The sequence below is a fragment of the Crocodylus porosus genome, unplaced genomic scaffold, assembly GCF_001723895.1.
Source record: "Crocodylus porosus isolate Cpor-Errol unplaced genomic scaffold, CroPor_comp1, whole genome shotgun sequence".
In the NCBI taxonomy this organism is placed as follows: domain Eukaryota; kingdom Metazoa; phylum Chordata; order Crocodylia; family Crocodylidae; genus Crocodylus; species Crocodylus porosus.
This window is the reverse complement of record NW_017728911.1, coordinates 7,711,677-7,726,306: the sequence shown is the minus strand read 5'-3', so window position 1 is coordinate 7,726,306 and position 14,630 is coordinate 7,711,677. Positions and strand designations below refer to the sequence as shown.

Genomic DNA, 14,630 nt, shown 5'->3' with positions numbered 1-14,630 from the left:
ACCTTGCTGGGGTCATTTGACCCCAGTACTCTTTCCTGCCATGGCAGGGGTCGGACTCCATGATCTGCTCAGGTCCCTAGAAACTATGAAACTATGAAAAGTATAAGGAATGTCTCATAGCACCCCATAGTCAGGGTAAAAATGGGAGCTGAAAGGTATTGCTTACTTTCTTCATGAGACTTGGATACTTATTCTTCCATCCATTCCCCTAATTCAGTTTCTTAACTATAATGGGACAGAGATTTCTTTCTCATAAAAGTTCTGGTTTAAGATTAGGTCAACAATTTAAAATCTACCTGTACCAAAAAGTAAAAAGTTGCAAGGCATTTTGCAGAACCTAAATCCAGACAGGAAAGGCCTTGATCATCTAAAGCAAAACTGATGACTGATAATCTATGATCAAACCAAAAGTTAAATTGGAAATTAAAAACTATTAACCTAATGTACTTTGACTTTTAACTTAAAGGTTTCTGTTGCTAGAAATACAAACACATTTAAACATCCTATGTACGCTAAATATTTTTAATTCTAGGGGCATTTTTTGGTAAAAAACTATGCTAACAGTGGCTTTGCTTTGTTCTCTGGTAGAGCTTGGGCCTACAGTTTTGAGCTTGCTGCTGTCTAAACCAATGGATTTGTGCATAGTGTTAGGTCTAAAAGTCTAGCATTTAGTTCCTGCAGACTACCTCTCTAGAGGCATTGTTACAGAAAGGAAAACAAGAGCTTTGAAGGAGAGCTTTAAATTTTTACTTGTGATAGAATGAGATGGATTAGATTAGGAAGAGGTAGCCATAGAGATGGAAGTATTTCCCTACCAGCATTTTTGTAATATGTGGCAGCCTCTACTAGCAAGACCTCATAATCTGTTGGCCCCACAGGACTCCGGGCCCTTTCATAAATCTACCCCTAAAAACCTGGAAAAAAGGTATCTATTTGAGAAATGATTTCTCCATGTCACTTTAGGAAGCCCATTGTCATAGCCCTTTCTGACCAGAGGGAGCAGACAGTTTACTTGTGGTCAACCTGTAACAGTAAAGAAACAGAATTTCAAGGATACCATGTCATTAATTCAGATATAATTTCTTCTGCACCGAAGAACAGGCAATCTTATTATTCTGAATTAATGTTGTAGATAAATGACTCAAGGCCTCAACTCCCTATCCACCAACATAACTGACTTGATTGAAAAATATTTCTAACAACAAATAACTGGCCAGTGACTTTAGCATTTTTTTAAAGTTTACCCTTGACTCTATCTCAGATTTTGCTCAAAACATAATTATTAAATGAGGAAAACCATTGGGACTGTGTAAATAATCCTTTTTTTTTCATCTGGTGGTCAAATTGAAAATGTAAATTTGGGGTTAATCCAAAAAAAAAATTTGGGAGCAAATATATTTGTCTAGAGTCAAACTAACCATGATGTTTGGTTATGGGGCTTTTGTAAAATTAAAAAAAGTCTGAAAACCATGGACAAGGTATGTAAAGTGTCTTAGGCGCTGTTAAAAAACCTAGGGGTGACATAACACTTATGCCCTACTGTCCAGCAATTAGAGCATTTGACGTGAGATGTGTGCAATCCAGATTCAAGTTTGCTGCAGCCTACTCAAAGCAGGGATTTAAACTTGATTCTGACACCTGTCAGAAGATTGCATTACTACTGCATAACAGTATTCTGAGGCAAATATCTCCCAAGCTTCCACTGAAGCTGCTATACTTTGTATAAATAGTGAAATATTCATTGGACCACAGAGAGTCATTTTGTGATTGACAGGTAAGTACACTGATGAATGTAGCATAAAAAAATATTTCACTTTGGACATATCAAAATAAATCATTTTAGCATTTCTGAAATCATTATTGTTTCGGTTGAAACCATTTGCCAAATTCTATGCAAACTTATAAATAATTTCAACTTCTTAAAAACTATTTTTAAGTCATCAGTATAAATAATTATCCACTTATGGAATACAGCAGACCTCTCTGTGCATATCAACTTCATATCTTTGACACATTCCCTTTCTCTTTTAGTTCAGAGAAACACACAGAGTTTAGTTCTGTGTATTTGATGAGTGTTTTTACTGTGCATCATTAAATATTTGTGGAAGTGTGTAAAAACTTTTTAGTATGCATAAATTATACTTGGTGAAGTAGGAAAGTACAATATCTTAACCAGCAGATCTTGAATTATTACTCAAATATTTTCCTTCTCCACAAAAGAGAGTCACTGATTTTTTCCTCTGTGAAATGGCCTAGATGTCCTGGGTCATGTTAATGTTATGCTGCAAAGCTTATAACTGGCCATTTTTCTGATTAGGAAGACGAGAAAAAAGAAGGAAGCTTGTGCAGAGTGAATTCGGCAAATGCTTAACTGAATGAAAATCTGTTATTTTCTCTTTTAAAGGGGAAAATCCATGTTTTTCCACAGGAAACAGAAAACATAGATCCCTGGTAATAAGCAAAGTAGGGGTTGCACCTTAGAGACTAAATCTGGCTCAGAGGCATACATTTTTATAGGCAACAGCCTACTTCATTAGATGCTATGAATGGACTGAGGAAGTAGGCTGTCATTTAACAAAGCATATGCGCCTCTGCAACAGTTAGTCTCTAAGGGCATTTGTACAAGCCACGGGGGTTTACTTGGTTTAATTCTCCCTAAATTGAAGTGGTGGGTCTTTAAAAACACCGCTTCCATTTAGGGCAAAGTAAGTTCCTGTGGCATGTGCACAAGGGTCAGGCCTAATCCTTACCTGCCTCTCCCGCAGCAGGGAGGGGAGGGTGAGCTGTCAGTGGGCCGAGCAGTTCCTGAGCGGGGAGGGAGGGGGCCACAAGCACTCAGCCCGAGAGCTCCCAGAGGGCACTGCAGCTGCAGAGGGAGCCACAGCTCAGGCAGGCAGGCTCCAGTGAGAAGAAGAAAATAAAAGATCAGGCTCGCAGCTATTTTTTCCCCTTTCATGGAGCCTGCATACACAACCCCTGAGATGCATGTGGTCCTCCAGTGCTTTTCTCTGCGGCAGACTAAACCACCTCAGAGATGTTTTATTTTGCTATGTCCCAAAATCATTTAATGCACATTATGCTGCCAATGCATGCAAACAGTTGCATCGTTAAAGTGGTGCAAAAGGGCATTAAGCTGCTTTAAAGCCCAATTTTGTGGCAGGTACAAATGGTCTATGGTGCTACTATCCTTTGCTTTCTTCCTGAATTCAGACTAACACAGCTAACTGCCTCTCTCCCCTTTGTAATCGTGATCATAATATAATCAGATTCAACATTGTAGCAGAAGGAAGTAAGCCAAAAAAACCCATCATAGCAATATAAACTTTAGAAAGGGAAATTATACAATAATGAGGAAGTTAAAAAGAAGATAAAAAGAGCAGTCAAGAAGCTAAAATGCTTAAAAGCAACCTGGGAGCTGTTTAAAAATACCAAATTAGAGGCTCCGGAAATGTGTATACTACAGATCAAAAAAGGGTATTGGGCAGTCCAGAAAACCCCCACAATGGTTTAACAGCACAGTTAAGGAGGCTGATGAAGACAAAGGACGTAATTCAAAAAATAAAATGTGTCCAAATGTGCAAAACAGGAAAATGCACAAATTCTGGCAGGTCCAATGTAAAAGTATAACAAGGCAGGCCAATAAAGAATTTGAGGAATATCTTGCAAATTACATTAAAGTTAAGACTTCTGAGTGAGTGGAAACATTAGATGATGAGGGTGTAAAAGACATGTTTTGGGATTATAAAGCCATAGCAGAGAAGCTAAATTAATTCTTGGTATCAGTTTCTACTGCAGAGGATACCGGGGAGATTTCTACACTGTATCTAATTCCTCTTAGCAGGTAAATCTGAAGAGTTAAATCAAACTGAAGTGAAAATAAAGGAGGTTTTAGAATAGACTGATAAACAGTAGCACATCACATTAGTACACAAATGTCTTACCAAGTTCTCCACCAGAAATGGAAAAATCTCTTTGCAGAATTACCCATTTCTGAATGCACTGAACCTTGGCTGCGGCATTTATGTTGACTTCGGTGATTCCATCTTGAATAGCTTGGTGAACAGCTTTATCTTTCATAGCCACAATCTCTGACACTTTAGTTGCATTGCTGCCAATCTTCTGGCAGAACTCTCTGGCTTCCTCAGTCAGATAATCTGTAGGTTCAGAGGTTTCTGGATCTAAAGTACTCTGCAATATCAAATGAAAGTTTTAGTATTAAGTAGTTGCTCCCACAAGCAAGGTGTTAGTCCAGACATGCCACTCAAGTCAACAGTGACAAGACAGTTCAGAGCAACAAATTGTAACTCAGTCTCAGTCCACACTGCAGCCTTAGGTGTTAGTAAACAGAAACACTTGTAAACACATATTTTATTACGCCCACATACTGTGAACATGCTGCTGTATGTGTACATGACACTATCATATCTGAAACATGACATAATTTAATTGCTATATGAAGAAATATAAAGTGTTATTTATAAAGCATGATAATTGAAAGTTAAACAATATTTGTTTGATCTCTTGTAATAGAGGAACTGCTTAAAACTGAAAGACATATTTGTCCCAAATTTTTTATTTTACTTCTAGATGGTAAGGAATTGATCACTGATGCAAAATAAGTCTAAAAAGTGATAGTGTAACAACGGAGACAAACGATTTTATATAAAAGTATATTGACCCTTTGTTTTTCATTCTCTTGCTAAGGTATCTTATGTGTACTCAAATGTGAATCTCAGTTGGCCTTGATCCTGCAGAAACACTAGTCATAACTTTGTTCCAAATTATGAACAATTTGACTTCTTTGCAGAAAGAACAAATAGATGGAGATTAGGATCTGTTGGAAAATAAGTATCTTCTTAAGCACAAATCAGAATTAGCAAACCTGCCAAAGAAAGCTTTTTGTGTATAGCTATGACACAGCATTGTTTTGTGTGTACGATGACTTTTAAGGGCTCTGTCTACAGCAACATCAGCCATGTTCTTTCACTCTGCTCTCTCTTGAAGATTAAGTTCTGCTTTTTCACATTTTTCTTTCTAAAAGATTATTTTAGATCAAGAAAAGTCTTGGTTTTATAGAAGAATTATTTATCCTGCTTGCTTTTATTTGTGAAAAATCCTGCAGCAGACTTGCAAGTGAGTAAACCTAGCAGAATTTATATTATAACTTATTTTCCCCAATACAGAACAACCATCTCTGTTCTCCCCCTCATCCGCTCCTTCCAAAAGTTTCAAATAGCCAGGCATCTAGTTCTATTATATGAACATAAGAAAGTTTTTGAAAGAGTGGGATTCAGAGAGATGAGTGGGGCTTGATTTCGCTGAAATCAACAGTAAAACTGATGTACCTTTAGAGTTAACAATATTGATAAGAACTTCTTTTGGTCTCCAATCAACATGGCGTTGCTAACAATAGGCAGTGCCTTTTTAACTGCATCTTCAATTGGGATTGGAGGCACATTTTCACCTCCAGCTGTAATAATCAAATCTAAATATAAAAAAGATGCTTATTAGTTGAAATGAAATAACTTTCTCAAAGATGTCTAAGAGACAGGGAAAACAATTACCACATCCTGGCTACCAGAAGATATACCAGGAATCTCAGACATTTTTAAAGTGAACCTTTCTTAAAATTACAGTATGTTCCTCTGCAATATCCCTAGATATATCCCTCTCTATATATGCATAAATTTTACTGTGCCTTCAATGCAGCTCCATTATTTCAGACTTCAGACAATTCAGCTTCAATTTACCAAGAGTTTAGGTTCTGTTTTTTGAGGTGTTGCTGCTCTCTTGAGACTTTTTAAGAGCAGATCCCTTCAAAGCCTGTTGTATTTGATCTGTGCTGTTGTACTGCTAAACCACTGAAAAGCCTTTTCATACTTGGTGTCCTAGTAAAAATCAATTCCTTAAACCACCAAAAGAGGTCAGGCCAGCACAAGATAAATACGACTCAGGGAAAGTATGAAAAAGCAGCAAATGGGAAAAGAAAAGTCAGGGAACAGCCAGGAAAAAAAGATAGGATATCCAGAGGTGTTCAGGAGTGTAGTTCCTGCCCATACCTCCATCAATAAACCGTGCATAAAAATAAACTTAAATACTGAACATGTATAAAAATCTTGTGCTGCTTCTCTAGATAGAGATAGGCATTTATATGAATGTCTGTCTATTAAAGTACATCACATTACATATTTAGTCAAATCATTCAAGTCCCCAAGCAGACTGTGGGTGTTTGTCTACATTAAACCAGTATCTTCTTCCTGCACCTACAATAAATTGTGTTTATATATAATAATCACCTGAACAAATAACATATTCAGTACAGAGAATAGGAGTATATTATTCTAGACCTTTGCATAAGATGGTAACTAAAAGTGATACGTAGGGGTGTGCAAAGGGGGCCCTATTCAATTTGGATTCGGATATGGCCTGAATCAGGGACAGTGATTTGATCTGTTGATTCAGATGACTGTCCCTGATTCAATTTGGCTGAATCCAAATCTGAAGATTCAATGCTGATTCAGAGAATCAGTGATTCGGGCATAGATACAGCTTTAAATGTTTTTTCTACATACCTTGAGGTACCAGTGTGGCTCGTGAATGCTGCGATGCTGGGGCGGATGGAGCGTCCCACGGGAGTGGGGGGGCCCCCCCCGCGTGCTCAGTGGCAAACCCAAAAGTAATTCTGGTCCACTTCTGGGTCCGCCAGGGAGTGCACAGGGAAGGGGGCCCTCCTGCCCACCCAGCTTGGCGATCAGCCACGGGAGGATCCTGTGTGCCCCCTCAAACTCAGGAGGCACCAGTTGCTGAGCCATGGGGGCACGGGAGACACCCCTATGCGCTCTCCAGTGGACCCAGAAGTGGACCAGAAATGCTTCTAGTCCACTTCTGGGTCTGCTGCTGAGAACACTGGGGAGCCCCCTACACTTCAGTGGGACACTACACGCACCCCAGCATCGCAGCATTCACAAGCTGTGCCTGCTACCTAGAGGTATGTAGAAAAAACATTTAAAGCTGTGTCTATGTCTGAATCGCTGAATCTCTCCAAATCGATTCAGAGGGCTCCAATTCAATTTGGAGAGATTAAAGGGTCCTCTGATTTGATTTGGATTTGGAGATTTGGCCACTGAATCTCTGCTGAATCAAATCAGGGACTGAATCTTCGCACAGCCCTAGTGATACGTTAGGGACCTGTGCCTGAAAATATTAATGGCAGGGCTTAATATTACTTGCATGTTCCCCATGATGTCAATATTAATATTGCTACATATAAAGGTAGTTATTGAAAAAATGTTCTCCTAATTCTGGCAAACAGCTGACTTCACAACAGATGTACAGGAACTGAAGAAGAAAATAAAACATTAGGGAAACAAGTGAGCAGTGCCTTGTTTTTAGGAGAAATGAACTGTCATTGTTGCTCTAGACTAGGGTATTCAACGTTAAACCCATTATTTTGGGTAGTTAGGTTTGTAAAAGCATAGTTTGACTTTTTCTTTAAAAGTCACGGTGGGTGTGTCTACACATTCATTAGTGCGCCACAGTTACTGCACACTAAGTTTAATACTTGCATAACCAAGTACTAAACCAATGCGTAGTAACTGGTGCTACTATGCAGTAGTGCTGGTGCACAGGTTTTTAGTGATGCTAACTGTTCAGTAGCCTAATCCAACTGTACAGTACCGTATTAACATGGTTTCTACCCTGCACGCTACTGTGCAATAGAATTAGGCCACTGTGCAGTTACAGTCTTGTGTAGATGCACTGAGTAAACAGAAATATAATAGTCCTCTGCAGAAAGAAAATCTCAATCCACCACAAGAATGCTGTTACCTCTACTGTGCAGTGTCTACTTTTAAACCAGCTTATTGTTACTTAGCCATCCTCCCACATACCTTAGATACCATGGATCAGTGAGGCTTAAAAATCCTTTTGCTCTTTCTCTCAAACCTGGATACTCTTTTCAATCCCCAAGTCTTAGCTCTCAGCTTCTTTCAAACACAAAAGAGCCTCTTGACTCCCATTACTAATTCCACCCCACTGCTCTGAGCCTTTTGGGAAGGTTGGCATGTAATCTAATAAATAAATGCACTGGGTTCTATTGCTGTCACTGACTGGTAACTTTATTCAGATTTTCAGTCTTTCAGAGTTGTTTTGGCACTGAGACACAATACAGCAGCCTGCGTCGTCATCCTTAATACAGTGAAAGTTCTAAAATCTATGAGGCCTGAAGGTACGGGTCAGACTCACCAAATAGCATTTCAGTAAATAAAGGACATGGTTTTGGACTCAAAGGGGGTGTCTACACATTGCCCTACAGCAACGTCATTACCTCACCGTGCTTTAGTACTTCCAAAAGGCGCAATAACCACCCATACTGCATTGTGCGCATGGCACACGGTTAGTCTTAGCCACTACTTTGTCATAGCAATGCACTAAAATGGGGGAGTGCACTGCTATGTCAAAGTAGCTGCTGGCCATGCGTAGATTCACGTGATTGCTACATCACTGTAGCACATCATACAGCAACACAGCACATAACTAGGGCAACACAGGGTGACATGCAGACATGACCAAAGAGTGAGAGGGAACTTATTGACTGTCATTCAACACGTGTTAAATGGTCTAAATTTGGATTTGAAATGTGAATGAAAGCTCAGGCTAGCATTTACTTCAGGCAAGCTGACTCACCAACTCTCCATTTAAAATCTTTTTTCTTGAATAGCAGTCCTATCATTGAAAGAACTGTTGAGAACAGAACAGGACCAAGTATTGGTCCTGTTTCATTCCATTACCGAAAAATATGTGGAAAAAAAATAAATAAGGGAACGGCAGTGAATAAAAGTAAGGCAAAATGATCACATTCAATGCTAGTTAATTATAACATCTAATAAAACCCAGCTTGACTAACAGAACACTGTAGTGTTACTCCGTGACAAGTTCACCAGCAAGTGCTGCCTCCTTGGTGACTCGTCTTGTCTTCTGAGATAGTTACTTGTTACATGAGAAGGTCTTGGAAATCTCACCCATATATCTTGGAAGAGCTTCCAGGTAAGCAGGCACTCAATCCTTTCTGAGGTGAAATTTTAGGCTAATTAGTGTAATAGGAATCAGCTTTAGTAATTTGTTTTTAACTTTCCCTCAGGAATAAGGACAATATTGTTCAGTTTTTATGGAAATATAGGGCACCTATACATGTGCTCCAGCATGTCTGGGGGGGAGGCATTTTAATTAGAATGGTTTTCAGGAGCTGCTGTAATTAAAACACCCGGAGTGTCTCATGCATTCAGTGTCCTGTCTTTCAACATGGCAGCAGGGGCACTTTAACTAAAGCTCGCCACCATTTTGAAATACAGGGATGCAAAATACAAGAGACACTGCAGCATGCTGGAGCGCTCTGATCAGAATATTCCAGCTGACTCGACTGAGTCTGATCTGACGTGTTTTAATCAGAATGCACTGGAACATGTGTAAAAGTGCCCATACCAATTACAGATATCTCAGGTACTTCTCATCTTGCAGTAAGAGTAGCAGAGAGTTTTCATCTGTTCCATGATGTCCCAGTCCCATGAGCTAATAAAAGAAAGTGACTGTCTGGCAGTCCTGCCTGAATATTCTGATCTGTCATTGAGCTCCAGAGCTTAGCAAGATTGGGTATTTACAGAATTATCCAGCATGAAAATTCATGTACTGTATATCCTAAAACAAAAACAGTTTTGGAAAGTTGCGAAACCACATTTTGCAGGATTTAAGATGATCTCTATCTACTATGGATTAGGAGTAGCTTTTTCATGGGGGAGAGGAAAGGCAGATTAACCCCAACCTAGTTACCTGAGTTTCTAGCACATTCTTCTGAAGCATAAGGTGCAGGCATTGAAGACAGCATGTTGGACTAGGTGGACCATGCACCTGAACCAGTATAACAATCCCTATGGTCTTAACTGTGGTATAATTGAATAAAACTAAGTACTATACAATGAAATGAGAAACTGTAAGTTACCTTTAATTCGTCCAGTAGCATAGACAAAGCCATCCTTGTCTATTTTTCCCAGGTCTCCAGAATGCAACCACCCATCTTCATCTATGGCTTCTTTTGTTTTATCCTCCATGTTTAAATACCCCATGAAAACGGTCCTTCCCCAGAAACAAATCTCTCCATTGCCATCTGCATCCTCATTCACCAGTTTCACTTTGCAGCCAGACACTGCTTTGCCACAGCTACAAGAGAACAAGAGAATTAGTGTACAAAGAGTACTAGAAATGTCAGATGAAATACAGAAGGACCCTTGGAAAAAAACCTAATTTCCCTTAGATACTAAGGTGTTAGCATTTATAACAAGAGTGTCAAACTTATGGGCCATGGGCTGGATCCAGCCCACAAATCACCACCACCTGGCCCCTGGTGCTGCCCCTGGGTCTGGTAAGACCCACAGGGGGCATGGCATAGGGACAGTCTGCAGGCTGGATCCAACCTATGGATCCTACCCCCCATCCCCCAGCATACTTGATCTAGCAGCTGGTCCAGCCAGTCTGGGATGCACGTTGCATGCAGCATGGACCCCAGAATAGCCACTGTGTGTGGCACAGTCCTGGAACTGTTGGGGTGGGCACCATAAGCAGTGCAATGAGGTGGGGGTGGCCAGTGCGTGCAGCACAGCTGCCATTCCTGCTGGCCTGTGCCACACATGGGACCAGTTCCAGCCACTCCAGGATCCATGCTACATATAGCACCATGGGTCCCAGACAAGCTGGAGCAGCCACAACATCAGATATGTAAGGGGAAAGAAGATAGTCCATTGGCCCAATTTGGCTTGTGACCCAGACCCATGCCACAGATCCAGCACATGAGGCCAGACGATTTTGACCTCTGATCTATAAAATAAATACAGGCCCATCATTGCTAGGAAGTTATGGACTAGAATTTCAGCTGATAAATAGGAGATGTATAAAAGGATCACTGTGCATTTAAACCAGCTGAAGATATTACCTTATTTTGCTACCTAAGTGGACTTTATTTTTTTCTTGAGCATGGAATGCTTTTCTGTTTGTTTGAAATGTCATACTTGCATGTTTTCCCCTCTTGCCCAAACCAGCTTTGGGGTTTGTCAGAATGCTCTGCACAGCATGCAAAAAACCTCCACTTGGCCAAACACTCCAACCATTGATACCCAGCACTGAAGTGCTGCAGAGGTAACATGTTCAGCTTCTGACCTCAAGATTATTTTGAATATTATAGATGCAACACAGGCCAATGAAGCCCAGGAAGTTAAGGAAAGGACAAGGAGAGGCAATCTGTAAGGAACATTCCTCCAATGTCTTTAGAAATATATCAATAAATGCACTGTATGATATCTATAGATTATGCTTGCAAAGGCCTTGCATGGGGTTCACTTTCAGTCATTCTGGCCTCCTTTCTTCGGTGTCCTCTCATTCTTGAATTATAAGGAATATTGCATTTCATGCATCAGTGCATAAACCAACCTTTAACTGAAAGAACATGAAGAACTTATCCCCACTGGCAATTTCATAGATTTTATAGACATTAGGGATGGAAAGGACCTCTGGCGGCAGTTTATTCCAGACCTGGGGGGTCGGACAGTAAAGAAGTTCTTCCTTATGTCCAGCCTGAAATGGTCATGGAGGATTTTGTGATTGTTTGACCTTGTCATTCCTTGGGGTGCTCTGGTGAACAGACATTCCCCCAGATCCTGGTGAGCACCCCGATAAACTTATAGGTGGCCACCAGATCACCCCTAAGCCTGCGTTTTTCCAGGCCGAAGAGTCCCATAGCTCTCAGCCTGTCATTGTAAGGTCTGTTTTCCTGACCTCTGATCATATGCGTGGAATTGCGGAGCCCAAAACTGGACGCAGTACTCCAGCTGCGGCCTCACCAGAGCCGAGTACAATGAGAGAATGACCTCCTGGGATTTGCTTGAGAAGCATCTATGGATGCAACCCAAGGTTTTGCTTGCTTTACTAGCCACAGCATCACATTGAAGGCTCGTGTTCATCTTCTGGTCAATCATGACCCCCAAGTCCTTTTCGTCTGTAGTGCTAACCAGCGCAGCACTGCCGAGCCTATAAGGATGCTGCAGGTTTTTCCTCCCAAGGTGGAGAACCTTGCATTTTTCGATGTTAAACACCATCAGATTCTCATCATCCCATTTCCTGAGCCTGTCAATGCTGTCAATGTCAGCCTGGATCGCCCTCTGGACACTTTACCCCAGCGTTTGGTGTCATTGTAAAACTTGGCCAGTCCGCTTCTGATACCAATGTCCGCATCTTTAATGAAGATGTTGAATAGCGTTAGCCCAAGGACAGAGCCTTGAGGGACCCCACTGGTCACAGTGCACCAAAATGACTGGCTTCTGTCAACCACCACCCTCTAGATCCAACCACGGAGCCAATTCCCCAGCCAGTGGATCATGGTGAAGCCAAGGGCGCAGTTGGCCAGCTTTGCTAAGAGGTGATCATGGGATACCAGATCAAAGGCTTTTTTAAAGTCAAGATATACAACATCAATCTTGTCTCCCTTGTCCAGGTGATAGGTCACCTGGTCATAAAAGGAAATCAGATTGGTCAAGCAAGACCTACCCGGAACAAACCTGTGCTGGCTATCCCTCAGGTTGCTGCCATCAGCCAGTCTGTTAAGAATGGTCTATTTGATAATCTTTTCTAAGATTTTCTCCGGGATAGAGGTCAAGCTGATAAGCCTGTAGTTTGTCAGATCCACTTTACTCCCTTTCTTGAAGACAGGCACCACATTGGCCTTCTTCCAGTCTTTGGGCACTACACCAGAGCGCCAGGAGTTCTCAAAGATCCATGCCAGGGGCTGAGCTATGATGCTAGCCAGCTCCTTGGGTACCCTGGGGTGTAAACTGTCAAGGACCGGCTGACTTGAAGGTATCCAGCCTCTCAAGGTGTTCCTTCACGAGGTCAGCACTGATTGAGGGTAAGGAATCACCCTCATGCAGGCGTTCCCACCCTGTAATGGACAGGGGTATCCCTTGGGACTGGTGAAAAACTGATGCGAAGTACCCATTTAGCAAGCTGGCTTTTTCCTGGGTGTTGGTTGTCAGTTGTCCCATCTGGTTTAGAAGGGGTCCAACATTGCCCTTGCTTTTCGTCTGGCTCCCCACATATCTAAAAGAGGACTTTTTATTGTATTTGATACTTGTAGCTAGTTGGAGTTCAGTTGCAGCCTTGGCTTTTCTGGTTCACTCCCTGCAGGTCTGGACCAGTGCAGAATATTCCTCCTTGGAGGTGGATCCAGTCCTCCATCCTTTGTAGGTCTTTCTTTGCAGACGCAGGAGGTCCACTAGTTCCCTGTAGAGCCAAGGCGGGTGGTGTGTCGTTTTGCTGCCTTTCCTCCGAGACAGAATAGACTTTGCTTGTGCATCCAGGATCACTCCCTTTGAAGAGCAACCACTCATTCTGAACTCCCCTCCCCTTTGGGTCGTGGTCCCTTAGGGCCACACTGACAAGCCTCCTGAGCTTGTCGAAGTCAGCTTTCCTGAAGTCGAGGACTTCTGTATTGCTGACTGACTTGCCAGCTTTATGGCGAATGGCGAAGGTGATCAGCTCATGGTCACTGTCACCCAGCTTCCCTTCGATCATTAGGTTGCTGGCCCTCAGCTTCCCTTTGATCACTAGGTCACTGGCCTTCATTGCCAGTACCAGGTCAAGCAGCGCTTTACCTCTCATCGGCCCATCGACTTCTTGCATCAGATAGAGCTCATTCATGCATGAGAGAAAGCTTTGGAACCGTTCAGATTTGGCTGAGTGCTCTTCCCACGAGATGTCAGGTTAGTTGAAGTCTCCCATGACGACAACCATGTACCGGGAGCATTCAGCTTCAGTCAACTGAGAACTCCTGGTGCTCTGGTGTAGTGCCTGAAGACTGGAAGGCCAATGTGGTGTCTATCTTCAAGAAAGGGAGGAAAGTGGATCCTGGGAATTACAGGCCCATCAGCCTGACCTCTATCCCAGGGAAGGTCTTAGAAAAGTTTATTAAAGAGGCCATCCTTAATGGACTGGCCAACGCCAACATCCTGAGGGATAGCTAGCACAGGTTTGTTGTGGGTAGGTCTTGCTTGACCAATTTCATTTCCTTTTACAACCAGGTAACCTATCATCTGGACAAGGGAGAAGAGACTGATGTCATATATCTTGACTTCAAAAAAGAATTCGATCTGGTATCCCATGATCACCTCTTGACGAAACTGGCCAATTGTGTCCACCACGATTTGCTGGCTGGGGAATTGGCTCCATGGTGGTAATTGACGGAAGTCACTCGTCATGGTGCCCTGTGACCAGTGGGGTCCCCCAAGGCTCTGTCCTTGGACCCATATTGTTCAACATTTTCATTAATGTTGTGGACACTGGAGTCAGAAGCAGACTGGCCAAGTTTGTCGATGACACCAAACTTTGGGGCAAAACATCCACACCTGAGGACAGGAGGGCGATCCAGGCTGACCTGGACAGGCTCAGCAAATGGGAGGACGAGAACCTGATGGTCTTTAACACTGAAAAATGCAAGGTTCTCCACCTTGTGAGGAAAAACCTGCAGCATCCTTATAGGCTCGGCAGTGCTACATTGGATAACACTACAGAAGAAAGAGACTTGGGGGTCATCA

General features: G+C 42.1%; 1 protein-coding gene across 1 annotated transcript in view; it reads right to left on the bottom strand.

Annotated features, from left to right (window-relative positions):
• ACSBG1 (acyl-CoA synthetase bubblegum family member 1) overlaps window positions 1-14,630 on the bottom strand; it is a 69,770-nt gene that overhangs the window by 3,527 nt on the left and 51,613 nt on the right. Inside the window, exons 11-13 of the mRNA XM_019533380.1 lie at window positions 9,995-10,212; window positions 5,346-5,485; window positions 3,942-4,188 (exon numbers count right to left, since the gene is read on the bottom strand). Of these exons, the coding sequence (XP_019388925.1) occupies window positions 3,942-4,188; window positions 5,346-5,485; window positions 9,995-10,212 (605 nt within the window). The remainder of the gene's footprint in view (window positions 1-3,941; window positions 4,189-5,345; window positions 5,486-9,994; window positions 10,213-14,630) is intronic.